The following is a 12,122-nucleotide window of genomic DNA, read 5'->3' as shown; positions in this document are numbered from 1 at the left end:
TGGACCTAGGGCTCCATGTTGCGGATGGAACCCAGATTGCAAGAAGCTAAGCAGCAGGTGGAAGTCACACACGTGTTCTGTCCACCAGGCCTTTCACCCAGGACTGTCTGGGACCAAACCTCACATGCTACCCCCCACAGCAGACCCAATATCCATTATTACGGTGACCAAGATGCCACTGAGCACATCACCCACATCCAGGACAGATCCTCATGCCCAGCAGTAGTTAGCGAATACAAAACAGACTCTGTGTTATATCTGTTTGTTTGTTTTCATGCGTGATTTTGTTTTGCTCTGGTATATTTTAATCTTACTGTTTTTTTTTTATTTTTACATCTTGCTTTTCCTTGTTTTTATCTTGAGGGAGAGAGAGCTGGGGCAGAGAACATGAGGTTGGGTGGGTAGGGAAGTGGGTAGGGAGAATCTGGAATGATTTGGGAAAGGGGAAATAATATGATCAAATATATTGTATGAAAACAATTTTAATTAAAAAAAAAACTAAAAAAAAAAAGATGACCAAGATGTTGGGGAAATATTTACTACAAGTTGACTTTTTCAGATGTTTACACAATATAGGGAAACTTTGGTAATGGACTCTAAAGAGTGAAAGGCATTAATAGAATTATACAAAGAAACTTTCCTTTCTCAATATGCATTAAAAATCTTTCCTAAAATGTAGTATTACAAGCCTCCAAGTGAAATCCCTAGCAACCTCACAGAATGAGACCGCTGCTGGTTGTGGGATTTTTAAATGGGTCTCCTGATCACCACTGACTTCATTTGCAGCAATTGTCTCGGTTAGCTCCCTAAACTATTTCTTCCTGGACTTACAAGTTAATGAATTCCTTATGTATGATTGGTGGAGATTCTAGTAATTTGAAGTGAATTAAGGGATTTATAATGCTATTTATCTCCAAATAGGAGGAAGAGGGTTTTTTTTTCTCCTAAAGTTGAGTCATTACAAAGTTTCCATATTATAGGGGCATTTTCTCAATGATTATATTTTGCTCAATAAAGCTAAGAGAATATGCATTAGCCTAAGACAACATGAATCCATACTAAATTGAGATGTTTATAAAGATTCACCAATGAATGGGTTTAAAAAAAGGCAATAAAGTTATTTCAAATGATTTTGAACTTATTGTGGATGGGCAAACTAATAGAATTCACAGTTAGATGTCATTATAAATAAGCCCTTTATTGTCTGTTATTGAATTTATTAATATATTTAATAAGAAAACTTAATATTTCATATTTTAAATGTTTCTAAACTTTTCATAGGATGTCTCTAAATTTATAAGGCAAAGAAAATTTAGAAATAAAAACGACATTAAATACACATTGATAAAAATAAGCCCTTTAAAATCCACATTCAAACTAAACAAAAATGTGCAAACCAAGACTATATGCTTAACCCTGGCTGTCTTGGAACTCAGACTGTAGACCAGGCTGGCCTTGAACTCCGAAATCTGCCTCCAGAGCGCTGGGATTATAGGTGTGCACCACCGCTGTCTGGCTTAAGATTCTATTCTTATAGAAGGTCTATTATAGCCAGCAGCACTAGGATTCCATGGATGGGCACCTGCGGCTTGAGATAAGCTCCCAGAAACTGAATTATAAGTAGAAACTGGCGTGGGTGAAAATGATGTGTTCTCGCTCTCAGAACTGTCGGGTGACTCAAAGGGACTTTCCTGTGGCCGATGTGAGAAGATGCCCGTTAAGATCGTCACTAGATACATTCATGACATGTGAGGGGAGAGGGAGCCGCATAACATCATCAATAAGGAGTTAAGCCTGAAACACCTGCTGTATCCCCAAACAGACAACCTTGTCTTTCCTGGTACCTAGTGCTTATCCAGCAGTAGAGATATGTTTTATATATGGTGGGGAGATAGGAGGGTAACAAACCCCCACCCCCCCGTGGATCTTATCACACAAACTGAGGACTGGGCAGGAACTTAAATAGAAAGGTACCACCATAGCATACTTCAGCTTGTCCGAAGAACACTTAAGTCTGTCCATGCAATATTAGAGATATTAATATCAAACCTCCTCGATGTGTATCTAGTCATGAAACTTCATGTTAAAATAAAGACTCAATTCCAAGATCTCATGAGAAGGGTCACCTGATATCTGACCAAGTTAATCCAGTCCGGACAAAGCAGACTCATCTTATTTCTTAAAGACTCCCTAACTGCTCAGGTCCTGTAAATCATTTTCTTCTTGCTGCCCTCATTTGAGGAGAAAGCTGGGATATGACTGCATGTTGGTCACTGGAACACTTTCTGTGGACCAGGTATGTGAGAACAGTGAGTAGCCTCGGTTTCAGAAGAATTTAAGCCGCTAGTAAGCGGAGAAGATGAACAGGCAAATAAAGAATGGAGCTTCGCCGGTATTTGTCTTTATGGAATTTGGCCAGTGCAAAACTTGGCTTCCCTTACAAGGAGACTGTTGGCAAGTTACATCTCGTTTCCCACAAGAATTTTTGAGATGGGGGTGATAATGGTTTCAGGTGTGGCTTTTGGGGCATTTTTCCCTGCGTGATAAAACTAGCCTGCATTTTATTGGATAATCTTGCCTCTTTGTTCCCTCTGGAAAACTAAAAAATGTCAAAGCAGGTAAGATAAAGTTCAGGAGGTTCTGAGACTTTTTAAAATGAGTAAGAACATTTACCACTGGGAGGCTGAAGCGCACAAAATAAAACAACGAGATAAGATACCAGTATGCCCCTGCAAAGTCGACTGTCTTTTTTAACTTTTCCAGGACAAAATCCAAGCATCAAGCCCAGCAGCCCTGGAAGCCCTGGAGGAAGTCCCATAGGCTCTTTAAAGTCACGATGCTCAGCTAGCTTGCTGGATGCAGGGAAAGTGTGTGCTCACAGATGCCCTGAATAGCACACTGGCGCTTTGGAATCCCAGGTTTCCGAAAGCCCTCCGGCTTTCTTCTCTTCTTTTGCAGTATTTTCCATTGAAGAAAAAGGACAGCCTGATGAAGAACTCCATTGTGTCTTACAGAGTTGACAATGTTTATTAAACACGTGAGGGAGCAATATGCCTTAGTTGGGACTGGCATGGGTGTGTTATATGTATGATCAGACTTTGGAGGGGAAAGGAGGGATGTTTTGTCTTTGTTTCAGCAAAGCATGTATTTTCTGCGTTCCATAAAACAGGTAAGTAATTTTGCACATAGGGAAGTAGCCCAGGGGTCCCATCAAGAGCCAAGCAGATGTCGTGAATGCGCAAGCCCCGGTTGTGCTGCAGTAGAATTATATGCTTTCTCTTATCCAGTACATTTATGTTTCTCCTAGTTGCAGTTAGAACCTTTATTTCTTAGAGTGAAAACTGTCCAGACAAGATACACATTTCCAAAACCCAAATGTCTTTAGACAAGATCCAATGGGACACTATCTGTTCAGTTATGGTCACTGGGGGTCACTGGGTTAGGAGGCACAACCATGCTATATATGCAAATCTAGGCTGAACACAACTTCCAAGGAGGCAATGGACTCCCTAGGTCGGTGCTCGCCCTCTGTCACTGGATCAAATGACTAGCAGACAAAATTCTACTTTATTTAATTAAAACACCAATGATTTTCCTATGGTCTCCTGTGAAAACACCATTTTTAGTAATAATCAATCCCAAACAAAAAGTGCTATGCAGGAATGCACACTAAGTGTTAAAACTATTTTTTTCTTTTAGTTACAGTAATGCCCCCACCCCCTGTGTGTGTGTGCGTGTGCATGCACGTGTGTGAGGTGGCTCACAAGCATACATTCTTGGATGCATTTCTTGTGTGGGTACATGGAGACCAGAAGAGAAACTTGGGTGTCACTCCTCAGTACCTGCTTGTTTTTAATTTATTATTTGAGATGAAGTCTTTCTCATTGATCTAGAGACTGCCAAGTAGGTTAAACTGACCTACCAGTGAACCCAAGGCATTTCTATTATTAGTGTTGGAACTACAAGCATGGACCACCACACCTGTTTTCTTCACATGGGTTCTTGGAATGGATCTCCACTCCCCATGCTTGCACAACAACCTTTCACTGACCAAGCTACCTCCCCAACCTCACATAAATTTCATAAAACACTATTTTAATCAGTAATGAAGATCAATTTCCTAACAAAGAATTTGTAAATATTTTGGATACAAACCATTGGCTAACCACAGAGATGCCTTGGTATCCCCCTCCCTGTTTTTAGATTGGCATTTATTCTGCTTTATACCTAATTTTAAGACTTACCCTGTTGAAACAGTGCTCATGGTTGGGTCCATAAAAATGCTGGAGACACCTCACATTGTTTTTGTTGACAATCTTGTTGAAGAATTCATTGACATATTTGATGGGGAACGCGCAGACGGCCGATCGATTCATGGGTTCAGCAGAATCTGGCTTGCTTTGTGCGAACACGCCATAGAGAATGTCATCATTCGGGCTGGCACCTATCTGCTTAGCAAGATTGGCCCCAGGCTTCCCGACATAGGCGGCTTGGAGGATGTTGAACACCTCCTCCCTTGTGGATCTCTTTCTTCTTTTCTCCGTGAGAATACACTCCAGAGGCATTTCCATGTAGGAGTGCAACCCCGAGTCCACAGAGCAGAACCTGATTATCCTCGTGTGAAAAGTCTGAGCGTCTAGGGTTTCCTTTTGGACAGTCAGAAAGTAAATAAAATGTTTGCTTTCGAAGGCATGTATGTACTTTATGGGGTAGGACTCCCGGAATTCGGGTAAGACATCAATATAGGACTGGTCTGTCAAAAACTTAAAACCATCCTGGGTTTCCTTCAGCCGTCTCACCGATATCGAATGCAATGAACGATCAGGAAGGTAGGTCGAATTGATCGTATTCCCCACAAAGAAATTGATGAACCTGTCCTTTTCAGACAGGAGGACTTTGGCTCCCAGGGCGCTCACTACGCAGTCAGGACACTGACCTGATTCTTCATCCACATCTGGGGAGAACATGCAGTGAACCTCGGACCGTATGTCAGCCGGGTTGTCAGGAGGCAGGATGTGCCGCTGGCAGGTGCCTCTGCTGACGCTGCCACAGCTGATGAGCTGATCGTCATAGTACGTGTCGACGAGCAGAGCCATGTTGACGTTGTCTTTCCAGACGCCTCCTGAGGAATTGGCATTGCCACTGCAGTCCTGACATGGAAAACAATCTGGGTGTTCCAAGACGGGCCCCGTCTGGTACTGTGATACCTTCTGAAGGTCTTGGTCATTTAGAACGTAAATGTAGTTTGTGGCTCCGAGGTAAATATGATGCCCGTGCAGAACGACATTCTGGATGGGGGTTTCTGAGGTGAAGTTGGGAAGCTGATACTTCATGTTCACATTCATCCCGGACTTCAAGAGGGCCTCTTTGCACTCCCCATGGCTCCTCTGCACCAAGGTCAACAGCAGCACCAGAATGCCAGGTGATAGCACGGTGGGGGCCTTCATTGTGAGAAGCGGATCTGCCAAGACACGTTCAAGCAAGAGCTGCTTAGTCGTCATTAGAAACAAGAAAAATGGAAGCCCTGCTCCAGCTTCGCGGGCAGAAATAACATTTCCTCACTGGAATTTTTACATAGAATGAAGACAAAAACCCCTAGCTAGTGTCTCATAGAGATGCATTGTAGGACTGGACATGACTCCACACAGTTTAATTTTAGAAGTCACGCCACGAGTGCGTAGTTTTCAAGGGCCATTATGGGATGCAAACAATGTTCTGTGTTGAGGCCCATGCGGCAACTGAGAGCCGTTCAGCAGCTGAATAAGCGACGCAGCGCATTCTTTCTTAACCCCTTGCTGGTTGCTTAATGTGGTTTCATATCTGTGGCTAATGACCAGGTTGACACTTAAACTTTCTTGGTTAGTCAAGGAAAGGAACTGTGGTTCAGATTCATTTGTTCTAGAAATCACAGGAGGCGTTGTTTCCTCGGGAGCATGTAGAATTACTAGGCTAAATTTAGCTTCCTTGTGGAAGAAACCAATCATAAATCCTAGAAGAGAGCGGTCACATGCTGTTTATAGGATTTTTGTGTGTGCGGAAAAGGTATGGTTATACTTGGCTATGGCTAACCTATTGTTTCAGATAGACAAATGCTTGATGCAAGATCACTAGGAGCAGCCGACTGAAATGTGTGAAGTCAAATTTAATCTTCAGAATTGAAGTTTTAGAACTATTTCCCAGGGGGAAAAAAACAACATATTGTTCATTATCAAGTCAAAAAAGCTCTTTAGTCCCAAGAACATTATTTCAGCATTCCGGGGTTTACACATGGACCAGTGTTTCTCCCAGGAAGCATGACTGGCTTGTTATTCAAGCTAAAGATGTGCAAACTCTGCTAATAATAGCTAAGGGCAGTGGTAGGCTATTGTTTTGCAAAGAGAGTACTTAGGATGAAAGCAACTAATTACCTAACAATTGTGTTTTCTGAAAGGACTGAAGGGGGTTTCAAACCACATTTGGCATTACAGCTATGGCAAAGACTAACCTTGGATCTATGAAACAACATCCAATATCACCAAGAAACTAATATGTGATTGGCTCTGTGTTTACATAAGGAAAATGGAAAATGGGACTTGGTTCCTGCCTTTCAGTGCTCCTAAAAACCTGGCTAATAATTAACACAGAGAGACTGATGACTAAACTACCTGTCATTACAGCACCCTATATAGCACAACCCCTAAGCTACAAGCATCAAGAAAAGGAGAGATGGCTTCTGTATGGGATTCATGACATGAGACATAGCACACACTCCTTATGTTAGGAGGTCCATTAGGAGGACAGCCTGTCTGACTCATTTATCACTATATTCCAAGAAAAGGATGCTTGGGAGCCAGGAACACAGCTGGCATTCCACAAATATATACAAAACCTGTGTGTAAATAAAAGATAAGCAGCTGGTTCAGAAACAAGAACCTGGGTCCTAACGTTTCGACTTTGGTTCTAATAAGTTTCTAAAAATTGAGAGCTTTAAAGAGATGGTTGACCAGTAACTATGGTGGCCTAGAATGAAGCAAAGGAGGGTAATCAGCAAGATGGTGGCCCTGGGAACAGAAGGAGGCAGCGAGAGGCACCATTCAGTAAGTAAGACTTGCCACCTGGCTGGACAGAAGAAAGGGGAGGTGGAGATGATCGGGAGTCATCTGGGCCGAGGTAGAATGAGCTACACAGCAGGCAGCAATAGGAAGCTGGCTGAGAGATACGGTCTTGAAGCCTGCTGAGTATAATTAAGTGATGGGAACCGAGTAACGGCTCTACTGTAGGAATGGCTGGAAGGGCTCACTCACATCATTTATCAGGAAGCAGATGCTTGGAATACGTGACGAATGGAATTTCTGAGCAGACGGAACATCTATGCCAAGGAACAGAGGTGAATAATGAAAGTTTCGGAGGAAAGTTGCCCTTATAGATAGGAGCATGACTGGCTCAGGGGAGACACATCTGCTTCCGGTGACACAGTAGTAGCTGGCGGAATGAGGAAGAAATGCAAGACCAAAACTTGGGGTACTTGGTACTTCATTTAGCACAAGAGAAATAAACTTCAGGTATATGCATAGAAGTGAGAGTTAAGACCTAGGTTGGTATGCTTGTGGTAGAACTAGAAGGAAAAGAGGTGGCCAGTGAATTATATCGGGGCAAAAACCTACATTAAAATAACTGAGCAGAGTCAAGAAGGCATTGAGGCATCAAGAGCCAGCACTGCTTCAGTGATACAGAGGCCAGGCAAGGGTCTCAAGAAGACCATAGTCTGTATATTGTGTAGTTGTTGACCTTCAAGAGAGTGGTTTCAATAGATTTAACAGTAGTTTTCAATACTGTTAAGGTGTAAGGGAATATGTGTTTTGAGGAAGTAGATTGTTCACTTAAGCAAGAACTAGCAGAAGGCAACAGCAGTTGCTTGGAGTTCATTGTTCAATTAGAAAGATGTACGCTTATTTGCAAGACTTCCACCTCTGCTAACACTGATTTGGTACTTACAAAGACACAGTGCCTTTCTCTGGAAAGCTCATGGTTTCTTGGTAGAGGTAACGAGCGTGAGTAAAAAGGAAAGGAGACAGCAAATGAGGCTAGAATCAGTCCTCAAGGGGAGAGTGAGTGAAGATTCCTCACAGACAACCAGTTTTGTGCAAAGCAGAGACCCAGTGGAGAGAACATGGCGTGGGCAGGACAGTGGCAAGTACTAGACTCTGAGAAGGGGGGGTGACAGGCACAAATGAGAGACAAAGCTGATGATGCAATATTCCAAACAGGTATTTCTAAGATTCCCGGAACATAAGAGAGATCATGTTCTCCGATACAACCAGCGAGGAGAAGTCACATGACAGTACAGGAACAGCGAGAGGTTCAGAACATGATATCTCTGTGTTCTAAAAGTAAATCAGAGTGCACAGACATGTGCTTCAAGAATGGCTAGAGAGGAGGGACTAGGGACTTCAGCTGGATGAAGAGCCTGTAAACGGAGATCAGTAAGGAAGTAATAAAAGAACCACTCTAAAGGTTCCTTTGAGCCCCAGGCTCCTTTAAGATAAGATACAATCAACATTCTCTGACTACCTCTTCACATTCAGGAAAGAGAAGAAACCTGGTGTAGACAGTTGAAAACACAGTTGTCTTTGGGGTTCACATGAAGGAAGCTGGTTGAGGACACAGGCTTTGAGGTGACGTGTAGCAAAGCCAGAGTGTCACTGATGTACCAGAGAGCAAAGCAAAGCTTCAATAAGATAAATTACTGGGAGAAGTCTAAGCCACAGAATCATAAAAGCAACAATAACATGCATTGTGTGCTTACCACGTGCTGGGCATTCTGTTAAACCGTCTCGTTTCTCTTCAGAAACATCCTGTGAAGAAGGAAGTATGGTTAGCGTCCTCCTCTGGATGAGCACGTCTGTCAGGAGTCACCCAGTGTGACACCCAATTCCACGCCTAGCAGAGAGCGGCCACCCTCGGACGCTTCCTCAACACTGAAGCAGCGTCCAGAACACAGGGGTCATAGTAGAGCATAAGTTTCAGCATCACGTTTCCGACCCTGGCCCTTCCCTGTCTAGCCATGTGACTTAAGGCCATCCATCTACCTCTGTGGCCACTGTCCAATACCCTCATCGATTGTTCTTAAGTATCAACAAGAGGGGAGATTTGGAAGACATGATCATTTTAAAGTATATGTAGAAAAACTGGGACTTGAACTTACTATTTAACATACACTTCTCAGTTGTTTTGAAATATGCTAGAACATTTTGGGGGCCAATGAAAGGAAGAAGGATGAATGAATAGAAAGGATTAGGGATAAATTGTCTCACCAGTCCAGAGTATATTATATGAAACTTTAAATGTTTTCACAGCGTGACATACATCAGTATGTCTTCCAAGAATGGGAACACTGTTTCTGTATTTTCTCCAAAAAGTATGATGTGAGGGAAATAAATGAATGTATTTTTTCCAAAAGGAAATCCAAACAACATTATAATTCATTTGCATCCAAGTTGATGTCCATTAAAGCAGCACTGACTATTCCCGGCTTCTAATTTTTCTCTTGTGAAAGAAACTTCAAAATGATCTTTATTTTATTTTATACAACCTGAGGGATCACGTAATGTTTTAGAAATAAGGATCATGTTCTAAGGTTGATACATCATATGTCACTCACTGTGCTACTGCTGAACTAGAGAGGACTCGGCAAATGTACAAGGGAGCTTTTTGTTATCACACTGGATGGGACAGCAAAGCAAAAGAAAGCCAGAAGAGAAGGATGCAATTAATCATTCAATACATTCCATTTTCTTAATCATCCCGTTAATTAAGACTAGTCTCTGTTTACAAAGCTCTATGTTGGTGACACCACAGTGCCAAGTGCAGACTTTGGTGCCAAATGTACAACCACATACTCTGGCCAGGTGCCTTGTGGGACTCAGCCCATTTGTGAGGATGGCTCTGTGAATTTGATGATAGATGCAGGCTAGCGCAGTGCCTAGCCCCTGGTAGGTCAACGATTGTCCTATATTATCACTGTTTGTTCACAGTCCCAGAAAACCTAAATGGGCATCTGTAATGTTCAAGATACCAAGAAGAGGGCTGACGTTTCAAAGATGATTAAATTACTTTCCAATTGTCAGGGGGAACAGAAACTAGTAGGGGAGGCAGGCAATCACACAATAGTTTAAACTCAAGGAAAGAAGTTCAAAGAAGAGAAACGTAGCCTGGCTATGGAGTAAAATGGGCGTGGCGATCAATTACCTTTTCCTCCTTAGGAATTCATAATTTTGAGAAGCAGAACCCTGCTAGAGTTGTGGCAATAAAGCTAAGCTATATGACCCAAAACAAGTCACTCAGTTTCTTCCGCTTCAGCAGCTTCCTAATTTGCCAAATGAATTTTGAGGAGTAGCATGCTAGGGTCCCCTGGTACTGGCTTAGCACACCTATTTTATGTGTCTCTTCTCAGTTTCTATTTCAGTGACCTTACCTTAACAACCAAAATCAGCATGACAGGACTGCTACATCATAGGAACTGGCAAATACCCCAAACTAGAGCTCTGGCCCCCCACACAGGGACGGTTATTAACTATGTACTGGCATCCCTGAACTCAACTACTGAACTCCAAAGTATGCTCGAAGTGTAACAATTCTGATCTCAGAGATATTTTTGCTACAATTACCTGTCACGCCGGGTGCGACCAACTTGCCTATATTACTCTTGCTTCCCAGCTCCGTGCCAGACCCAGCTATGCCTGACATTGTAGTGTTTATAATGGTAGTGACTTCAGACACACTCACTTCCCATCTATTTTCGTCTTGACACATTTATTCCTGTGATGTCTCTGAATGAGACTTTCAACCCAGAATGTCTTTTCACCACTTCTGCCCCATTTTTTTCCTTTGAAATAGTGCTAATCATTTCACTTTTTTTAAAAATTAAATGGAACATACAAAGATGATTCAAACAGACTGACTAATTCATTCTCCTGAAGTCTGGCACACAGCAGATGGTACTGAATCACCTATAAAGCATTTCTTTAGATCTCTGCCGTTGGTAGCAAGGATAATATCACTAAACAAGCATTTCCTGTAAATGAGCACCTCGGTGCCACCTTGGTCATAAACCTGGGGCATTTATGAGTCCTTACATTAGAGACAGCCTGTTAACTATGAGTTCAGGCTCCGCCCAACCTCCCAAGTTGCCATTCAACTCTTCTCAGCCACTTCTTGGCTTCGAGTTTTCGCATGACAATACCTTGCATTGGTCATATCATCCCTCCCAAAACTAGCAATGGGGTGGGTTCTCAGGCTTTTGCTGAGTAGCACCTGTGCCGCTCAGCCACTGTACCAGCAAGAAGCAGAGTGTTGTCCTCAAAGATTGATTCCTCAGGGACAATCACAGCAGGCACAATGAGACACTTCTTAAAGAGGAAGACTTTGTAAACTTTGGCGCAATTAACTTTGCTTTAGGAACTGATTCTTCTCAAAAGTCCCAGTGATGTGGAGCTATGTTGTGAGATACACTCAGTTATACCATCTTTTCTGGTTGGTATATATAAGATAAACATTATTCTCATTTTGTTTCAGATGACATATATGTTTAAAGAGAATAAAATGTTAGCTAAATGCACACACAAAAAAAACCAAGGTCTCAAAAAACAAAACAAACCCAAGGTCTCCTTGGTATTTCTAATTTTTAAAATATATGATGCTTATTTGAAATGTTTCTCTTTAGTAGCATTTCTAGGGCAAAGACTTCATTCAGAAGACGCAGAAACACTTATTTACACCTGCTTAGCACCCACTATTTCTTCCCCAGAAGCTCTTTTGAGAACTCTCTCTGCCCCATCTACTGAGATTGCCTATCAATCATATTGCCCAAGTCTCACTGCAGGGAGAGTATGCGCACCAGACTGGCTTTTTGAGGAGCTCTACTCCTCTGAGCCAGTGCTCAGTCAGGGTGCACACGTGACCAAAGCAAGGACAACCAAATGGATGCTGGCAGAGAATGGCTCATGTTCAGTGATTCCAGACATTCAGATGATACCCCCTGCTGCTTTCTGAGGGCCATCTTTGCTACCATGTGGGCTGAGCTAGCCAGAGTTGAAGCTGATGCTGTGGGCAGAAGAGCTCAGACTTGGAGAGAGGGAGGTTCT

The 12,122-nt window shown here is 42.5% G+C and overlaps 1 protein-coding gene across 4 annotated transcripts in view; it reads right to left on the bottom strand.

Moving 5' to 3' along the window:
* Window positions 1-12,122, bottom strand: part of Met (MET proto-oncogene, receptor tyrosine kinase) — a 108,013-nt gene that overhangs the window by 74,596 nt on the left and 21,295 nt on the right. For 2 of the 4 annotated variants that reach the window (XM_041675446.1, XM_041675448.1), the window contains exons 2-3: window positions 8,786-8,834; window positions 4,245-5,461 (exon numbers count right to left, since the gene is read on the bottom strand). In XM_041675446.1, the coding sequence (XP_041531380.1) occupies window positions 4,245-5,447 (1,203 nt within the window). In that variant the 5' untranslated portion in view covers window positions 5,448-5,461; window positions 8,786-8,834. The remainder of the gene's footprint in view (window positions 1-4,244; window positions 5,462-8,785; window positions 8,835-12,122) is intronic. The other 2 variants (XM_041675449.1, XM_041675450.1) reach the window with 1 other exon arrangement.

Source organism: Microtus oregoni, unplaced genomic scaffold, assembly GCF_018167655.1.
Source record: "Microtus oregoni isolate MIOR12 unplaced genomic scaffold, Mior012 000026F_ref0000081, whole genome shotgun sequence".
Lineage (NCBI taxonomy): Eukaryota > Metazoa > Chordata > Mammalia > Rodentia > Cricetidae > Microtus > Microtus oregoni.
Note: the sequence above shows the minus strand (reverse complement) of the source record. Positions and strands in the feature narration are given on the sequence as shown.